Raw genomic sequence first — 18,551 nt, forward strand, 5'->3', positions numbered from 1 at the left:
GGCTTCTTGCCAACATCGACATTGCGTATCCAGGTCTTTGTGAGTGGACAACAACGTTATATAGTCCCCGCAGATGAGAAAGTCGACATAAGGAATTTTGCGCAGTCACCATGCCAGAGGGAGGAAATGGATGTTAACCGACCAAGCTATATGAATGAATACAATTTTTTTGTCATTTCTGATGGCAGATAATACTCCGCATTTTGCTGCTGTCGCACATGCATACCATGCCTGTATATGACCGTAGCAACCCCGTCCACACGACTAAGCTGTAGGGCGATACATGTAATTCCATTTGCTGGGAATGACAGGCCTCAGGGCACAAGTACTGGCTAAAACAGACGCGAGCTGGGTAATACTTTTGATGATGTTTTATAGCCACTATGAAAAGCCTGTGTTTTGCCACAGCGAGCGTTGATATCGGCGCTGCCTACCGCAAAGCATTCTACTCGGACCACGTAGAAAAACTCGGCAAGCACCGCCCATTCTCCTCCCTCCCCCTCCCCTCCCGCACATACACACACAAAGCAGGCAAACTTTCACCCTGATGCGCGTACTAGAAGGGAACCGGTCGACGTAAACAATTTCGATGATAGGTTTACGTGTTTTGCGAGTTTCCTCCTTGTAGGTCAAAGCATTATATATGGGGCTTAGATGTGGGCTCGAAACAGCCCAAGAGAATGTAGTTCATCGAGGTAATCACAGCCAAACGTTTCCACCACTGTGGCGTCGGACAGTATCTATCACAAAAGAAGGCACAGGGGCCTAGGTGTCTTTCTATATAGTTCTTACGATATCAGCAGAATGACGCATCACCGCGGCGAAGCACTTTGAAGTCACACAGCTTCAAAGTAGTAAACTAAAATATGGTTTTGCTTCTTTTGTTTCTTGGGTATTTATTTATATTGTAGCTTTCTTCGCTATTGTCAATTGCCAATCGGCGATCCTTCTGTGTCATATTACAAGCGTATATTGTTTGTTTTTCAGCCTTATGATGTCTTTCAAGCCGTATGGATGCCCGACTTGTTGAATGCTGAGAGAGAAATAAAAAAAGAGATTGACGAAAGATATTATAACTAAATAAAGAAGGAACAATGTTAATATTTTGCTCTGGATGATAATAAATTAAGTAAACTATAGAAATTATATTTTAAAAATTGTGCAGATCCTGCGCACTGTGGGAATCGATGTTATGCGAACCATTTTTGCAGGTACCTGGCTATCCAGCATTGTTTTCGTTTCCGCAAACCGTTACCAGGTGAATCAATGTGTTTGTGTAAATTAGGTAGCTGTGTCTGTGGGTCATGCGCGTATGTGACGACAGCAGCACCACGGCGACCACGTCGATCGACGATCGTATATATGGCAGCAAAGGCACGATATCTACGCTGGTCGTTCGATGCGAGCTTGCGACATGACGATTGTAGGGTTCCGCATGGCTAGTGGGTGAACGTAAGCGAGAGAGACACGGACTGTGATGCCATTCGTCAACAAACGTGTTATACATCGTACGTATACCTATACTTATTTCATGTGGTGTACGTTAAAACGAAATGGCATTCATACTCCAGCGAAGAAACATTAAAGTATGAATAACTTGGACGATCATGAAGTCGGCAGAACGTCGCGCTGTTTCTACGTGCTACGTGTTTCTACGTGCTGTGGAAAGTGGGCCGGTCCCGGAGATAGCGAAATCTGACACGGCTCCTCAAAACGCGAGCTGTCACGAGGAAAGAAGGCGAGAAAATGGCACGTGGCGCACGCGCCGAATGTTTCAAACACCTCCATGGTTGCATTTGGAAGGAGAGAAGTACGTGTGTTGACCGTGGTGTAGTGGTTAGAGCATCCGGCTGCTGTGCTCCCCGACAGAGGTTCGATTCCACCATCGGTAACACGTTATATTATCTTTATTAAAGTCAGGCTAGATAGGAACCTACCTATACCGCACTGTTTCAAAAATGAGGCGAAGAATGCTTCGCATTAAAACGGCTTGTGCAAGAACATTGGGACGGTAGATTATGACTAACCCTGATCGGACCAGACCTAACACTACAAATGTTTAGATTATTAACACTCATGTTTAGATTATTTACATTGGTATAACAAATAGACTCCAGAATTGCAGTGTGTTGTCCTACGTTACATTTCCACTTCATTCGCGAGAGTTTCGATCTCCATAATTTCACTGCCTGTAACTCAGCGGATTGGTGAGAGTTGGCCAGGACCACTCCAGCTCCTGGAGTGGCTGAGCTGATTCATTCCACTCCTCCAAATCTGAAATAAATGAAAACACTTTCTCAATAACTGTTTACTATGCTTGCGCTGCCGTGCGTATGTTGTAACTAACAACATCATTTTGTCTTAAAACGTTGCAAATAATGTCGCGTATACCTTTCTTTCTTTTTTGCATGCCTACTATTATTCGGTCACCTTGTGACAAACATAAAAGTGTAATGCATTGATGTTTTGCAGGACAATCTTCTTTTGTTTTTTCATATTTAGTGGCATATCAGCAGGTGGCCATTTCTTCCACCTTTCTGACTGCGTATTGTTGCGTCTTCTGCATATATACTCTCAGCGTGCGAAAAAACATGGTGCTTGTTCGGAAGCACCGTGGACTCAAGCAGGGTCCAACCGTTTGCGGCGTCGTTTACGGCCTTCATCACTGTGTGGTAGGCTCAAGCGTGATCTCGCTAAATAAAGTAGTTTTTGACGACTAAAAGTTCCTGTCTTTAAATGCACTTACACCTTGCAACGCGGAAACGTTTCCAAGTCTTCATAAGAATACAATGTACAGAATACCGCATTCTTTACGATTAGTGCGGCGGGGATATTCCACCTATAGGTAGATACTGCAAGAGACGGTATTTAGTAAAAATTGCGAAATGTACTAAATTGGCAGTCTAGTCTACACTCTAAGAAGAAAAGGAGGAAATGGGGTATTGAGGTTACTCCTTTAGGGGAGCAACTGATCTGCCACAACCATTCCTCCCTTTAGGGGGTAAGTGCGAGGGGATGAACTGTTACTCCCCATGCCGTTACTCCTCCGAGGACTAACAGTTGCCCTTTTCCGATGCTCCTCAAAGGAGTAACGGTCATTATTTCCGATGCTCCGCAAAGGTGGAATCGATGAAATTCGGCATTTATACGCTAATAAAAAAGATTACTGAGCTGAAAAAAAAAAGAAGAAAAGTGCCCGAAAGCAGGATTCGAACTCACGTCCTCAGGATCCCATGTCAGCTACTCTAACCACTGCACAACGGCAGATTGATTGACTGGGTAGGAAATTAAGACAGGTTAAGCCACGGAACGCAGGTGCGGCAATGTAAAAGCGACTCGGCATTTTGTGTATGCTGCGCGGGGAGAGTGTGACGCTGAGTGTACTTGAAACCATAAGCGAGTGCGAAAAGAAATCTGCCCGAGTATTTTTAGGGTGCTTTAAACTAAGGCACTACACGATGTAAACGTGTAGCGAGCTCAAACGGGGCACCTAAGACGACAGAGATACACAATTGCTCTGTCGCTTAGTGTGTCCCGTTTGAGCTACACATCGCTTCAGTTAAGTTCGTAATCTCCTTGGAACGGAAGGAACTTAGGTACTATTGACCAGCAAAATCTGGCAGTCTATCAATGACTTGCGCGTTTAATGTGTATCGCTCACTTATGGGGTGCGCACGAAGGGCATGGCTCTTCACATTCCAACTTTAAATTTCACGCAATTTTCTCACGAAGAGCCAAAGTGCTGCTTTGCATGAAGTTCAATGGACAGTGCATGAACTTCGAACTATTCACGATTTATAGACAATACAGTTTTTGCCGCATCACTGCACGACACGGACGAAAATAGCGGAGCGCATGGGGAGTAACTGTTGCCGTTCGTCCTCCCGTTGCTCTCTTTCCGACCAGGGACTAAACACTTACTCTCCAAAATTTGCACACGGCACGCACATCCATGCAGTTACTCCCTTGAGGGACGAAAGCGCCCTTTTTGGGACTAACTGCGCAGTTACTCCCGTTTTCCCCGGAATTCTTCTTAGAGTGTAGCCTTAAATCAACAATCAGCTGCATGTAGTGTCACCCGCGCCGTCTCCCCGTGCACATGGGCGCTGGATAGGCAATAGTGCGCAAGAAGCGGCTGCTCACGTAATAAATTTATTAACCAAATCTGATACCGCCGATCAACCAAATATATTTTTTTCAGCAAAATATTTTGCACATGCGGGTTATTTGAGGCTTCGACTCGCGTTTAACTGCAGTGCGATTCGCAACAACAGCAGTGTGTACGTTTCGTTCGCAAGATACGGCTGTCCAAGTAGAGGTGTTTCCTGCTTTGGAACGTCATGTTATGATGACTATGATGACATTCTTTCTGATAAAAGAAGCTTTACGGGGCCTTAATCTCTAAGGTATCACTACGGATGCATGTGCCTTACTGCCAAATTATTAGCACCCATGAAAATTCTCCTACTGCATTCTTACTCTCCATACGCAACCCCTTAATTCTGTGCACCTGCCGCGATTAGCTTTCAAGCAATGTAGCGACACAACGTATAGCTGAGACAAATTAAGTTGTAATCTGTATTGGCCCATCTTGAGATTTCCATTACTTCGGATTCTTTACCAGTTGCACACATCAGGGCTCTGTTCTTTTATATCTCTGCAGCTGATAAGGGCGTCTTAGGTGGCAAAAGTCCTGACTGCAAAAGAGTATATAGCCATGATTGACGTCAAAGCGGGGCAACGTGCAGAGAGGGAGAGAGAGCGACAGAGAAGCAGCTGTTGTGTTATGTATTGGGTGCCCTTGCGCCCACCTTCGGAATCCACATGTGCACAGAAAGTCGCTAAACGCGGCTTCCAAACTGCAGTCAGTTTTTTTGATGTTGGAACTGTATATAATTAGGGTTCAGCGTTATACTTCAAATGAAATACGGCGCCATTGCATAGGCTTTTTTTCTTTTTTTCAGGCTTAAAAACTTCACTTTTCGTTGTCACCTAGAGGAGCGAGTGTTCTAACTTTTATCAGTAAATTGTTGCCATGTGAAGTGGCTCACAGGCCAAGTGTGTAAAAGCGCTGGTCGGCACGATTGCAGCTGGTAAGACCGTTACGTCGAATGTCCAGATGTGCGCCGATGGTCCAGAGTGGGGGAGCATCGATCTGCTGTGCTGAGGGAACCGTGTTCCGAACTAAGTACAGGACTTTTTTACAGCGAAGTCGTTAACCTCTCGATGGTCGGCATTTCTCATGTCCACGTCCGTGGACATAAACGTGGACCGATCCCGGAGGTAGTGCAATACCGGGCCGATCCGCGGTGGTGGTGAAGCAGGCTTCAAGCACTCAGCAAATTGAAGCCATAAGTGTATACAGCTAGTTAGTTAGTTAGTTAGTTAGTTAGTTAGTTAGTTAGTTAGTTAGTTAGTTAGTTAATTAGTTAGTTAGTTAGTTAGTTAGTTAGTTATACTCTGAGCACAAGCCAAGACAGGAGTCGCGGTTACATTGCTGTCGTGTGCAAACTAAACATACTACATGTTTAAGTAATTCAATAAAAAGCAATCAGGACAGGAAGGCACAACGTATAAACAAATACGAAGACAATAAATAGCGTGAGTTACAATAAACAAATAATATCACTGTATAGGTCAACGAAAATAATTGAGGAATTTTCAAAAAGACAAGTGATGCACCAGCTAGACAACTGCAAATGACAAACAGCCAACAATAAAACGTATTCTCAACCGTCTACAAATAATTGGTAACAGCCTTTTCGAAAAGTCATTCTACTATCTGTTGTGGCAAGTTGTTCCAATCGTCTATGCTTCGAACCAAGAACGAATGTTTGAATGATTCTGTTCTAGTATTAAGTGGTTTAATGTGTTTTGAATGCTTTGTTCTGGGGTTAATAGGATTATGTAATGTCATGTATTTTTCTAAGTTTACCTTATATTCTCCGCTCAATAGGCGAAAAAAACCATGTCAGCCTGTTAAGCTGCATTTTCTGCTTGACAGTCATGAGGCCAGCGCTACTTCTAAGTTCAGTACACGGACGACTGGGTTCTATAGCGTGTGGTAAAGATAAACCTCAAGGCTTTATTTTGCACGCGCTCACATTTTAGCGTGTTTTGTTGAGTGTACGGCTCCCAAACATGACTTGCGTAAGTCAGTACAGGAAGTACCGTCATTTTGTAAGCCACTGTTTTTATCTCTGGGGCGGCGTCGTTAAGTTTCGTCGTAATGACCAATGTTTACGCATGGCCTTACTACAAATGTTGTCAACATGTACCGACCACTTCAAATCATGTGTGAGATGAATCCCTAGATATTTAAATTCCTTAACCTCAGCTAATTCTACTCAGTTGATGCTGTAAAAAAAAATAACAGATTTTTTTTTTTTTTTTTTTTTACGCGTCATACGCATACAAACAGTTTTTGATGCGTTCGGCTCCATTTGCCACTCCTCAAACCAGAGACTCACATTTTGTAAATGGTTACGAAGTTCCGGTTGGTCATTCAGGGTGCATATTTTAGCATACACAATGGTGTCATATGAATAATGTTTGATGGATATTTCTTTGGAATCGTGTTCTTTGGAATCACGCATACAACATACAGAACAGCATTCGTCTCAATAAAGATTAAGCACTAAACAAGCATCCGAACCACATAATTGATGATAAGGCGCTCCTGATAACAATGCGAAGCACCTAGCGCTCGCCGCACATACGTTTCCCGTTAAAGATTACTGTTACGCAAGCTGCCGCGGCAACGGCAGCTTGCGCTGTGTTGAGTGACGTCACTAGCCTTTCGTATATAAAATAACCAGCCTAGCAGCTGATTTCAATGTTGCTGCACCACTGTGGGTAGGCAACGCCTAGTTAGGACTGCCCAGGAGCAGCGTGAATACGAGGAGCGGCAAATGGAAAAAGAAACTGCAATACGACCAGCGGCTGCGTGCTGTCAAAATTACCATTACTTCCATTACTACAAATTACCATTAATACCATTACTCTAAAGCAATAAAGCATACCCCCTTAGCAGTTGTAGTGGGGCTTTTCAACAGCTTAGCTGGACATCCACTTTCGCAGGGTCGGGGATGGCCAGTCATTTTTCTTCTATAAGAGAGTCATGTGATAGCGGTTAGATATCAGCACAGCAAAGTAGTGTTAGTATGCCAAGAATGCTGATCGCAATAAAAGCAGTGACAAACAAGCAGCAACCACGAAATTCGGGCGTATACCCAGTTTCCTCGCTGCGGCAAACAGAGTCACGTGAAGTACGCTTATTTCTACTCAACAGCGACGGCAGCGACGGTCTCGCCATGGGCCGCGATCTCCATGGGCCAAGGGGCATTTCGGAAACATCCGAAATGTGCATAAGTCGTACCTTTAACGAAAACCACACTTCAGAGAAATTCGCTATGCGCATGTACTGAAACGCAATTTCATGTTGCTGTATCTAATAGTACATTTGCGTCAGGTAAACCTTGCTGTCTTCCGCTAATATCGCAAAACATGGAAGTTCGTTGAAGTGAAACGTAAGCATGCATGGTGTGATTTTGTAATTCTTCGCGCAGCTGAAACTTCGTTGACATGCGACGTTCAATCAAATGGTGGTTCAGTGTATGTGTATTTTGCGTCAGGGGTGGGAAAAAGTGAGAATATCTGACTCTACAAATGTACGTGTAAAATACTCTTAAATGGATTTCCAACTAGCCGGACCTCCTTTCTTTTCCTTCTTCCTGTCTGCTATTCCGTAACTCGGAAACTCAGATGAACGACGCAGCTTGCAATAGCTTCCTGGTCACTGCATCGTTGCAAAAATTAAAAATTAATTAAATTACGAGATTTTACGTGCCAAAACCACTTTCTGGTTATGAGGCACGCCGTAGTGGAGGACTCCGGAAATTTTGACCACCTGGGGTTCTCTGACATGCTCCTAAATCTAAGTACACGGGTGTTTTCGCATTTCGCCTCCATCGAAATTCGGCCGCCGTGGCCCGGATTCGATCCCGCGATCTCGTGTCCAGCAGCCCAACACCATAGCCACTGAGCAATCGCGACGGGTTGCATTGTTGCAAGGTGCGTAGGTAAGCTCATATATTTCCTAACTAAATTTCGCGAAACACGTAACAACGGGTCCCCCCAACCCCTCCACTTCCTTCACTGATCCTCATTTCCTTGCCAACTATATGCCAGCAAACTGAATGAATAAAATTTTATCTGTACTGAACGTACCGAGCGCCACGTTCATGCGGGCACAGGGTGGCCCACTGGTACACGCTGTGCCCACACAGAACGCGCTCGCGGGAGTACGATGGTACAGAGTACCCACCTGGTTCAATTAAGAAAGCGCACCATTTCAGTCTGCCATTCGAGCATCTCCTAGACAGTACTACCTCATCATTTTTCAGTATTCCAGGCCGCTTTAATCTTGTGTACGCAAGATCAGAGCTGCTTTTGGGACCGCGTAGTGAGATAATGTGAAGCAGCTCCAAGCGGTGCATGAGGGGCCCATGAAAAGCGAAGACATGACTTGATCCACGCCAGATATGAATGAATTCTAGGGTTTTACGTGCCAAAACTATTATTTGATTATGAAGCACGCCGTAGTGGGGTACTCCGGATTAATTTTGACCCCCAGGAGATCTTTAACGTGCCCCCAATGCACGGGACACGATCCACTCCCGATATTCGAAGCACTGTGTATATAGTTCTAGAATACCATATATAGCTATACCGCTCAGCCTCCAGCCAGCTTCTGTTTCAACCGTCTAACACAAGTAATTTTGGCTATGGTTATTTGTACTTGACGGATAGCTGCGGATGACTTGTCACAGATACATGCTCAAATGCGATTACAGATACAAATGGACCCACATGCAAAGGGCCGAAAGTAGACGGATATCACTACTCCTCGAAAGAAAAGCAGGTGGAACGAAGGGGCAAACTTGGACAACCTACAGTATTTTAGTAAGTGTGCAAGTAATAAGCAAGCGGATTCAAGTTCTGAGCCCATACGGCAACTGATATTACATTTCCATTCATACAGAGCAATAAAGCAAAACGAAGCGCAGTAGTAATAGAGGGCTCACGCGTTATGTAGAGTGGTCACATTACAAAATAGCACACTTTCTATATCAGTTACATAAGCAGCACATGCGACCACTCGCGAAACACAACTTTGGTTCCACATGGTGAACGCAAGAGCTAAAGATGATAATAAGCACCGAAACGGAACACCTCAAATTGTCGCGACGATTTGACCGCGTCAGAACACAAAGAAATACTGCTGACAAGAGTGCCACTAACATACATGGACGTCCAGGGTCAAATGATGTACGAAAAGAAAAACAAAACAAAACATCGAAGATCTAGCACAAATAGCGCGCACATCTACGCGACACAACAGTCCGTTTGGTCCATACAGGCCTGTGAACGAGATGTCAATTCGTGCTCAGTGGCACTGAAGTTCCGCATTACCGGAAACTAAGCTCTCGTGAACCGAGCGTTAACGGGTCCTCAGTTGTATATGACGCTTTTTCTGCAGCTTTTTCTTCGACACCTCGTCTGTGCCCCTTTAAACACGGCTGTTACAACAGCATCGGTGGCCGTCCCTCTCCAGCGCAGCAGCGGCCGGCGCACTGTCCGCAGCGGCCGGGCGTCGCGCGGGCGGTCCGCCGCACGCGCTCGCTTCGGGCGGTGTTGTGAGAGAGGAGAACCCCGTGGGACCGCCTTTCGGCTCGCAGGGGAGCCGCGCGGCTCCCCCATCCCGGTATGGGACGGACCATTCAGGAACGGCACCGGAGGTGACGTCGGCTGCCTCGCCGGCAAATCCGAGAAGCGCTGGCCCCGGGCCGGCCGCCACGACGTCCCCCCCTCCCTCCTCGGCCAGCGCCAGTGCTTTGCCCAAGCGGGGGAAAAAACTTGAAGGCTCCAGAAGAAGACGGCAGGAAAGAGCGGCGGCCGGCCGGACTCAGCTGCGGTCCTTGCAGGGGCACCGAGAGCAAGCGGGCTTCGCCCCTCTGCAGCAGCGGCAGAGAGCCCCCACCCCTGGGCGCGGCGAAGCGTGGCGGGGACCCTCCCAAGGTTCCTCCTCCCTCGGAACCCTTGCCTCGGAGCGCACCACCAGGAGCAGCCAGGTGTCACAGAAGGCCCCGGCGACCCTTTCGGGATGGCAGCGCTCCGGCCCGTACCTCGCGCGGGACCCCCACGAGGGGCCTGAGCCAAGTTCATCGCACGTGGGATTGACGCCGGTGAACCGAAGGGATTCGCGACCCGTGCCCAGCGCCACAATTCTGTGATTGCTACCGCCGCATTGTGAATCGTGATCGTTTTTCTTTTCTGCGTCGAGAGCAGCAGCTGCGGTGCCTCGTAGCCTGCCAGGACTGTGTGTCGGCTGGTGAACCTCATGGAGAGGCTCATGATGAGGTGAGTGCCTTGGCTATGCCGCTACGGTGATGTTACCTCGGTCGAGCATCCGCAATGACAGCCTCGATGCAGTGTTACGCTGCGACCAATGCGAGCGCTCGTCAAGGAAATAGTAAAGATGTAGTAACACATAGTTACTGCATTTTTACTTATTTTGACTTATCCTCACTGGAATGAAAGTGGCATTGAGAGTAGTATTTTAACAGAATGTGTCATTGTACTGCTTTGTTAATATCGACAATTCGTGCGGTGCTTTTCCCATTCATAGAAGGTTAGCGAGTGTTACATGGCAGTTTAGCGTATTCTGCCCGTTAACACTGATAGAGAGAGGCTTTGGCAGATGACACATAACAGAGATGTGCACGAAGCTCAATCCTTCATTTAAGAAATAGATGGTTGCGGTGCTTGGTTCATACTTAGTTTGTGTGAGAACTGCCATAAGCTCTCACATATACTATATGCCTGTCACAGTTGTTGCCTGAAAAAATTCCTTAAATGATCTAGTACAGTCACAGGCACCAATTTGAAGCTATGCGCTCGCCTCCACCCTAAATGAGAGTGTATATATAATGTGGCGTGCACACGCCACCACTGCTAGCATGTAGGTTGGTTGGCAGTATAGTTACCGTAAACTTGCTTCACTCATGGAGTTTTAAAGATAAAGTTGGATATCGGAAGTGTACATTTGCCTATAATTTCGCTTAACTCGCCGACTGAAGGAACTGTAGACAAGGAACTGATTTGCAACTTCATAACAGTTGTTGTGGTATAGTGTAATTCATCTACTCTCTACGTAACAGCTTCCTTACTTAAGCATGGTGAATTACCTTGTGCCATTAGTAGCAACTTGAGATCATTGTAGTTGCTGTCAGCAGTTTGACCCGTCAGCGCGTCTCGAACATTGGAACAGGTATAGACCATGCATTTAACGATAGTTTTGATAATCCACGCAAATTTCGTAAACTCGGACACGATCGATTACCACTGTGTGCACACTTATGGGTACGTGCAAGTTTAAAGAAAACTGTAGAGAAATAGCGAAAGAAAATGTGTACCATGACAAAAAAAGCTATACCTTCACGCCTGCTTTCACTTCAGTTGTTATACTCTGCACGGTCAAAATCGCTCTCATCTGCGTTTTTGCTGAATACATGAAAAATCAATCGCTCTTCTATCGCGCGACCGCTTCTCCCTCGTCAGGACGTTTCCCTGCACGAAACAAGGTCAGCCGTACCCAACTGAAAGCCTTTCTCTAAAAAAAAAGAAAATAAACTAGATGCACAAGGCACAATCAAGCTAAAGTATACGCGGGAATCAGTGTCAGCTGGCGGGGACGGTTAGGCGCACTGCGTGGTTTCCCGGTGACAAGTGACCCAATCCGCCGAGATACACTGCGCTGACGAGCCGAGTTTGGCGTAACCCAGAGCGCGTGACGACAACCGCGTACGCGAACCCAGCATGCATTACAGAACGCGACGCGCATGCAGCGGGCAGCAACAGCAGCAGCGATGCGGGCCCCCTCCTTCCGTTTGCGCAAAATTGCAGCGGCGTGTCACATTTTGACGCTGCAAAGGGTATGAGCTTGGCCGCGCCGAGTCGCGGGACGCGCAGTGAGCGCAGGGCAAGGACATGCGAAGCGAATCCGAGGTGGCCAACGCCTGCGTGGTCGACCCTCCTCTTTATGTGCCGCATGCCGTGAGCTTCCTCTTTACGACGTGACATCTCCGCGAAGTATATACGAGCGCGGAATACGTAAACAGAGAGGGTTGCCTCTCCGCAGACCTGACCTCAGTCTGCTAAGCAGGCAAGCCTGGATTTACGCTCTGGTGGCAGATTCCACTTCGCATACAACAGCGCGCGAAACGAGCGTGTAGCCCGATTACGGACGGAGCGACCTACTATAAACGGACCCCACTGCTGCAAGGGCCGTTTATAGATCCCCTCGCTGTGGAAGCTTGCATGGGAAACTTTGTTTTAGCCCGTTTCCCTGCAGCTGGTCCAGGAGGCTGCCCTGAAAGGCCTACTTGAGCTTTATTTGAATGTACAGCGAAATTGCTCTGCCCCGTAGAAATCCCACTGACAGGCGAGACAAGTGCAGTGCCCCCTTTTTTTTTTCTTCCCCTGTTTTTTTTTTTTTTTCGCTCTCGATTGATTTATGTGTAGAGGCACAAGTGATCACAGCTACGCAGGAAGTTGTTTTTTAAGTCTCTAATTTACCTAACAAGCTCTGCTTTCTAAACACCCTGGCGACTATTCATCATTGGGACGAGTTCAGTTTCACGCTTGTGTTTCCTAAGTCGCATAAGATGTGCCTCAATAACAGCTTCTTAAAAGCTACAGGGTTATGTCGCAGAGTGTAAGTGGCTGGAAATGCATGGTTTCTTTCTCCCTGCAATTATGAAACAAGCACGACCAACCACTCTTGTCCTTTCTGATATTATCACTTTATAGGCATGCATGAATATTGATAGGCCTGTTTGCACAAGTATTCTGGTGTTCTTTCACTTAATGGTACTGTTATGTTATCTTTCCTTTCTCTCTCTTTCTCTCTTGGGTGCAGTAGCGAATTAACGTAATGAGACTTGATGGATTCCCTATAACTGCACGATTTGATCTGCGTATGCTGAGGCACAGGCAGCATGGGTGGTTATCTCCAAGGCAGATGCTAGTACTTGGACAGTAGTTTTGATTGATTATTCGTCCTATAAGAGCCAGGGCCCGTATTCACGGAAACGTTTTTACGCTATAGAATTGTTCGTAAGAGCAGATGTCAGCAAAGCATGATGTTGCAGAGAGAAAGAGATAGAAATAGAAGAGATGAAAGGCAGGGAGGTTAACCAGACGCACGTCCGGTTTTCTACCCTGTACTGGGGGAAGGGGTATAGGGACGAAAAGAGAGATGTTGGGCATATCGTTACCAAAGGCGGCTTATGATTCACAAACAACGCTTGTCAACAGAAGCCTTTTTATAAATTCCGTACGATTTCCTTTACGTCCGTATTTTTGCGAAGAGCGTCTTACCAAATTAGGATGAGATTGACGTATAGCATATATGCCGAACTTTATCATAACGCTTCCCATGCAGTAGTCGTGTGGCTTTATGCGCCCAGAGGAGATCATCGCTCTATGGGTGCGTGGGACATACCGTGACATCCCGAGTTCCAGAGGCCTATCCCCCGAAATCTTTTTCTAAATGAAATAACATTTTCACATAATACAGAAGAGGACAACTCTCCTACCTCTTTCACGTGTCCTGAAGACTATACACCGCGTCGTAGCTTATATCAGTACAGATTAAGCACAGTTTCAACCAGTCATATTGGCGATGTCTCATTTTCAACTTGTGCGTGTTGTTTGCCAAGGCATGCATGTCTTACAGCGACATATCGGAAGCTAATTCCGCTGGCAAACGTTTAGGAAGCAAGTTGGTTATGGGTCAGTCATGACAAGTCATTGCCACTCGGCTCATGAACTTCTCCTTTTACGCGAGAACCCGTCCCCCATTTTTTTTTTCTCGTGAGAAATTACGGGATGATGAGAAGCGAGGGGGGGCGGGGGAGTTTATCAATTGCAGTATTATTGCACGAGAACCATGGACCACCGCAGGCGAAAGGATGCACCAATTTTGACGTCAACTCCGATGACGGAAGAACCAAACATGCGCGATTCCGTCACCTGGCTGCGTTTTGTTATTTAATAGTATTTCCTTTCCCTCGTGGATGCAATAACGCTTGCTTAGCAATCAGTGTACAGCGTGCACGCATACATGCTCGTGCCTGCTTGAGGTTTCTTGGCGTTGTTTATCCGGACAGCACCGAGTATGCGGACTAATGCACAAACGTCGAACGTCCGTGTACACCTAAACATGCATCCACCTAAATTGTACCCGGCAGAGGTCGCACAATGCGTCTAACCGGCATGCCCTGCACGCGCTACCGATCGGCCGGCGCCTTCCGCAACGTGGCTCCAGAGCGCCAGGCGCACGCGCTTAGCACCTCTTGGGACGCGGGACCCAAGCGACCAATTATCGCATTATAAACCGGAGCCCGGAAAAGAAAGAAAGAGAAACACGCCCTGTTGTGCGGTGCGCGAGGGTTCCGCGCGCGAAACACGCAAACGAGAGCAATCGCACAACAAAGGAGGCGCACGCACACACGCCGCTCTCCTGCGGTACCGGAACCCCCTCGTCGCCTCTTTAACAAGTGCGGACAAATGAAAGGCTTCCGATAATGGGCGCGAGCGATCCTGCCGGAGCGCCGAATTCCCAAAGGTGCCGAAGATACAACAAGGCGGCGAATCATAATAAGAACAGCAGCGGTTTTATCGGGCGTCAGAATCAGCAAACTATCTAACCCTCTCGGTACGCGATCACGAAGGCTGGCGCATCTTTCCTTGCAGGGCGCGCAGGAGCAGCGGAGGTGGGGAGACGCGCGGGGCGAGGGCGAAGCGAGAGACTCTTCGGGATGGTCGTGCGCGGGGCGCGCGATGTAATGTGATAAGCCACGCCTTTTCAGAGGATGCCTGTCGGCGCGCAGCGAGGCTAAACTGGTAGCCAAAAGCGTGACCATTACATGTCAGATGATAGTCGGCCAAAAGGCGCTTGTCCGTGCTCGGATAGAGTGTGTAATCGCGCGTCGTGAGTTCCCCCGCCTCTCCGGCTCAGGCAGTCTCCGCTCGCGGTCGGCTCCCGCGCGGCCAGCGGCATCGCGAAGGAATCGTCTGCCCACGGACTGCTCTCCCCGCACGAGCCAGGCCCCGCGGGGAGGGGTGAGCCGAGAACGACCAAGAAGAAGAAAAAACATTCATTCACTCTCGGTATTGTTGAGACAGAGGAATGGTCCTCTTCACCCTTACTTTGCTTATTATTTATTACGTAAAGACATGCGACGTTGAAAGGCGAGAATGAGAACTCTATACATACATGCATGTGAGGATGATTGTAGTGTAAGAAACCGTATACTATTATAGAGGGGCACGCGCCGTAGGAGAGTCCGTGGGCGAGCGAAACGGTGGCAGTGTGAAAGCGGGGTGTTTAAATTTCGGCTAAGACAAGCGCGCTCGATGAAGATACATCCAGTCGATGGCCTCCTTCTCTCCCCCCACCCCTTCGTCTTTTTTTTTTTTTTTTTTTTTTTTTTTTTACAGTGCCGGCGTTTACGATGCCTGAAATGGAACAGTGCCAGGGCAAATAGGGCATGTCGCGTGAGGTCCAGGGGGCAGTCTTTGCTGTAAAGTATCCAAGTCGTAAAGTCAGCCTTATCAAATCAATTCATTGGCGTCACCCGGGTATGGGAAGTTGAGATAAGCAGACATTGTATGCCCTTGAGCGATTAATTCACCAATTTTTGTACCTTTTCAAGAGCTAACTCTCCACAGAGATGAATAGAATCGTCTTTCCCGCGAAAAATACACTTGAGGCACACTTTTTACTCTGTGTGTTCTGTACAAGTGCGTGCATTAAGCTCATGTAAACGGTGGACTTCGGGTACTCCAATACGAAGCTTTGTCAGTCATAAACAATCGTTAATTCCACTTTATTAAGTCAGAACCTCCGAGTCATGCCAGAACACCATCAAGACCACTTTGGCAGTGAAGCTTGCTATACAGTTATATACTGTAAGCCAAATAATCGTCACGTTCTTGCGCTTATGCACAATTAAAAGATTTCATCAGCACTCAATTAAATTAATTAAATTATGAGGCTTTACGTGCCAAAACCACGATCTGAGAGCCACGCCGTAGTGAGGGACTCCGGAAATTTAGACCACCTGCGGTTCTTTAACATGCACCTGAATATAAGTACATGGGTGTTTTCGCATTTCGCCCCCACCGAAATGCGGCCGCCGTGGCCGGGATTCGATCCGACGACCTCGTGCTGAGCAACTCAACCCCATAGTCATCAGCATTTGGTTTGCTTATAGGACAATGAGCAAAGTTGGTGCGCGCTGCAAGTTATGCTCCACTGGGTTAAATTGAGGTTAGGTTTGAGAGAAAACTTTCATTCCTTAGACTCACTTTAGGTTTCGGGTATTACAAAATAAAAAAAAGGTGGAAACTGAAGCTTTATAGCAACAAGAACGCATTGATAGTTTTGAATGCAAGGACTCCTTGATTTCACGAAGGAAAATACGTTTTCATATTTATAGATACTGTAGACATAAACAACTTATGCACATCTTATTTAGAGTCGATATTTCTGAAACTTACGACAATTACTTCTTATAGATGCGTTCGCAATATCTCCACCTGATACATGTGCGAAAGCGGCTTGGCACACCACCCTATGTCCGCAACAGAGGATATAGGCCACAAATAAACGTTTCTAGCGTTGACTATCAATCATCGTTGACAATACACTATATATAAAGAAAAAAATAACTAAAAATGACCGTCGCGACCAAGGACTTGTTCGCACGTTACAAAGCATGTATACCGGCAGTGTTTTTCTTTAGGCGTCGTTCTCGCCGTACGTCACCGTCCGCTGGCAGGCAGAGAGCAAAACAATATGTACAGCTTGGAAGGAAGTTCGGCGCGCAAACCATAAACCACAGGTATATAGCTTGGACGTGTCATTTATCAAACTCGGAGATGCGGGGGTTGGGGGAGGGGGGGGGTGCATCCAGGGAGCCCGTCCATTCCTGCAGAAGCAACTCAACATAGCATGGCAAACGGAGGCAGCGACACTTGTCGCCTTGTTTCAGGCAGGTTTGGTGCCGTCATTCAGCGCGCGGAATCTGTGACGATTGACTTTTTTGCCACGAAAATGCATCACGCACCCGCGCCGCTGAGCGACGTCTTCCGAGAAACAACGCCTGTATTATATAAAACAAGATCCGAGTGGATGCTTGCAGAAAGCGAAGATCAACGCGGCGCCGGTTCGGCTCCGTCTGCCTTTGTTGTAAACGCGCATTTGCCCTTTCTTATACCTGAAATTTCTCGCGCCGAACGAGTAGGCGGCAAGCAGACTATATAGGCGTGCAAAACACTTGCACGCAGGCTTCCGCCGCTTCGGGTCGTATTGGATTCTCATGTGCCCTAGAAAGCGCGCGAGAAACGATTGCCTCTCCATTAAAATAAGAATTCACAGCGATTGTGTACGGCAAGTCCAGTAGGCGCCGAAATCAGGCCGCCAACAGGGGAAACGCGTTCTGAGGGTGACTTTCACATATAACAACTGTAAATTGGCGGAGAAGTCTGGCAACTTTCCCGACACCCGCCACCATTCACACGGACCGGCGAGCAGCTAACGAACTACATTCTGAATAGATTACAAGTATAAGCCCGGTAAGACACATTACAGTGTTGTTGCTCGTCGGCCTGTCAAACAGCAGAATGCGCACGCAAGCACTATACCGAAAGCAGAATAGTAGTTCATGTACAAACATTAGGAAGTGTACGCGTAGAATGAACCGGTACAATGTCCTCTAATTTGTTTCTGGCTCCCGAACATTATCGATGCGTATACATAGTGCTACAACAGTCGCTACAAACCTGTATACATTTATTGCCTTAACTGTCTCGTTCGTCAGTGGAAGTTAGCTGACGGGTTCAGCTGACTTCCCAACAGTATAAAATCACCCGCGGGCTTCCAGTGCTACAAGCAACGAAGTTACTGCGCTCACCGATCATGTGCCTTCTTGATAAAGAATGCAAACAACCATGGTGTGGTGTATTCATACGCTAGCCCAATTGTCACATGCTATCGCAGGCACAATGTCTCCCTTCCTCCGCGCGTTGCGAACTATACCGCCTCAGCACCACGCGGTATGGATCACGCACGTGTGTCTTGCGGTCTGACAACAAAATCTGTCGCGCACTTCTCTTTTTTCGTGAGCCGTCTGTTGCATGCGAAGGGTGCGGATTTAAATAAAATAAGTCGTTCTACATTGGAACACTTGTTTTGCGTATATATAAACTGTTACACTGAGCAAGTTTCTTCTGCAGATGAGCCGTCATAACTAACAACGTCAGTAAACGCCACAATCAAAAGCAAGAAACAAGCGCAGCTGCATGTGAACTGGAGCAGGCGTAACTACAGCTTCGACAACCTGCTTAGCGCATGCATCTTCGTCTCGTAGGTGGCAATAAGCCCGTACGAACGCCAGCAGAAAACCGTCGCTCAGGGTTAA

The 18,551-nt window shown here is 47.1% G+C and overlaps 1 protein-coding gene across 2 annotated transcripts in view; it reads left to right on the forward strand.

The window, feature by feature from the left end:
- Nucleotides 1–9,978: 9,978 nt before the first annotated feature.
- The window catches only part of sv (paired box protein shaven), a 236,572-nt gene continuing 227,999 nt past the window's right edge, over nucleotides 9,979–18,551 (forward strand). The window contains exon 1 of one of the 2 annotated variants that reach the window (XM_050196692.2): nucleotides 9,979–10,422. In XM_050196692.2, the coding sequence (XP_050052649.1) occupies nucleotides 10,403–10,422 (20 nt within the window). In that variant the 5' untranslated portion in view covers nucleotides 9,979–10,402. The remainder of the gene's footprint in view (nucleotides 10,423–18,551) is intronic. The other variant, XM_050196696.2, reaches the window with a different exon arrangement.

This window comes from Dermacentor andersoni, chromosome 1 (assembly GCF_023375885.2).
Source record: "Dermacentor andersoni chromosome 1, qqDerAnde1_hic_scaffold, whole genome shotgun sequence".
Classification (NCBI taxonomy): domain Eukaryota; kingdom Metazoa; phylum Arthropoda; class Arachnida; order Ixodida; family Ixodidae; genus Dermacentor; species Dermacentor andersoni.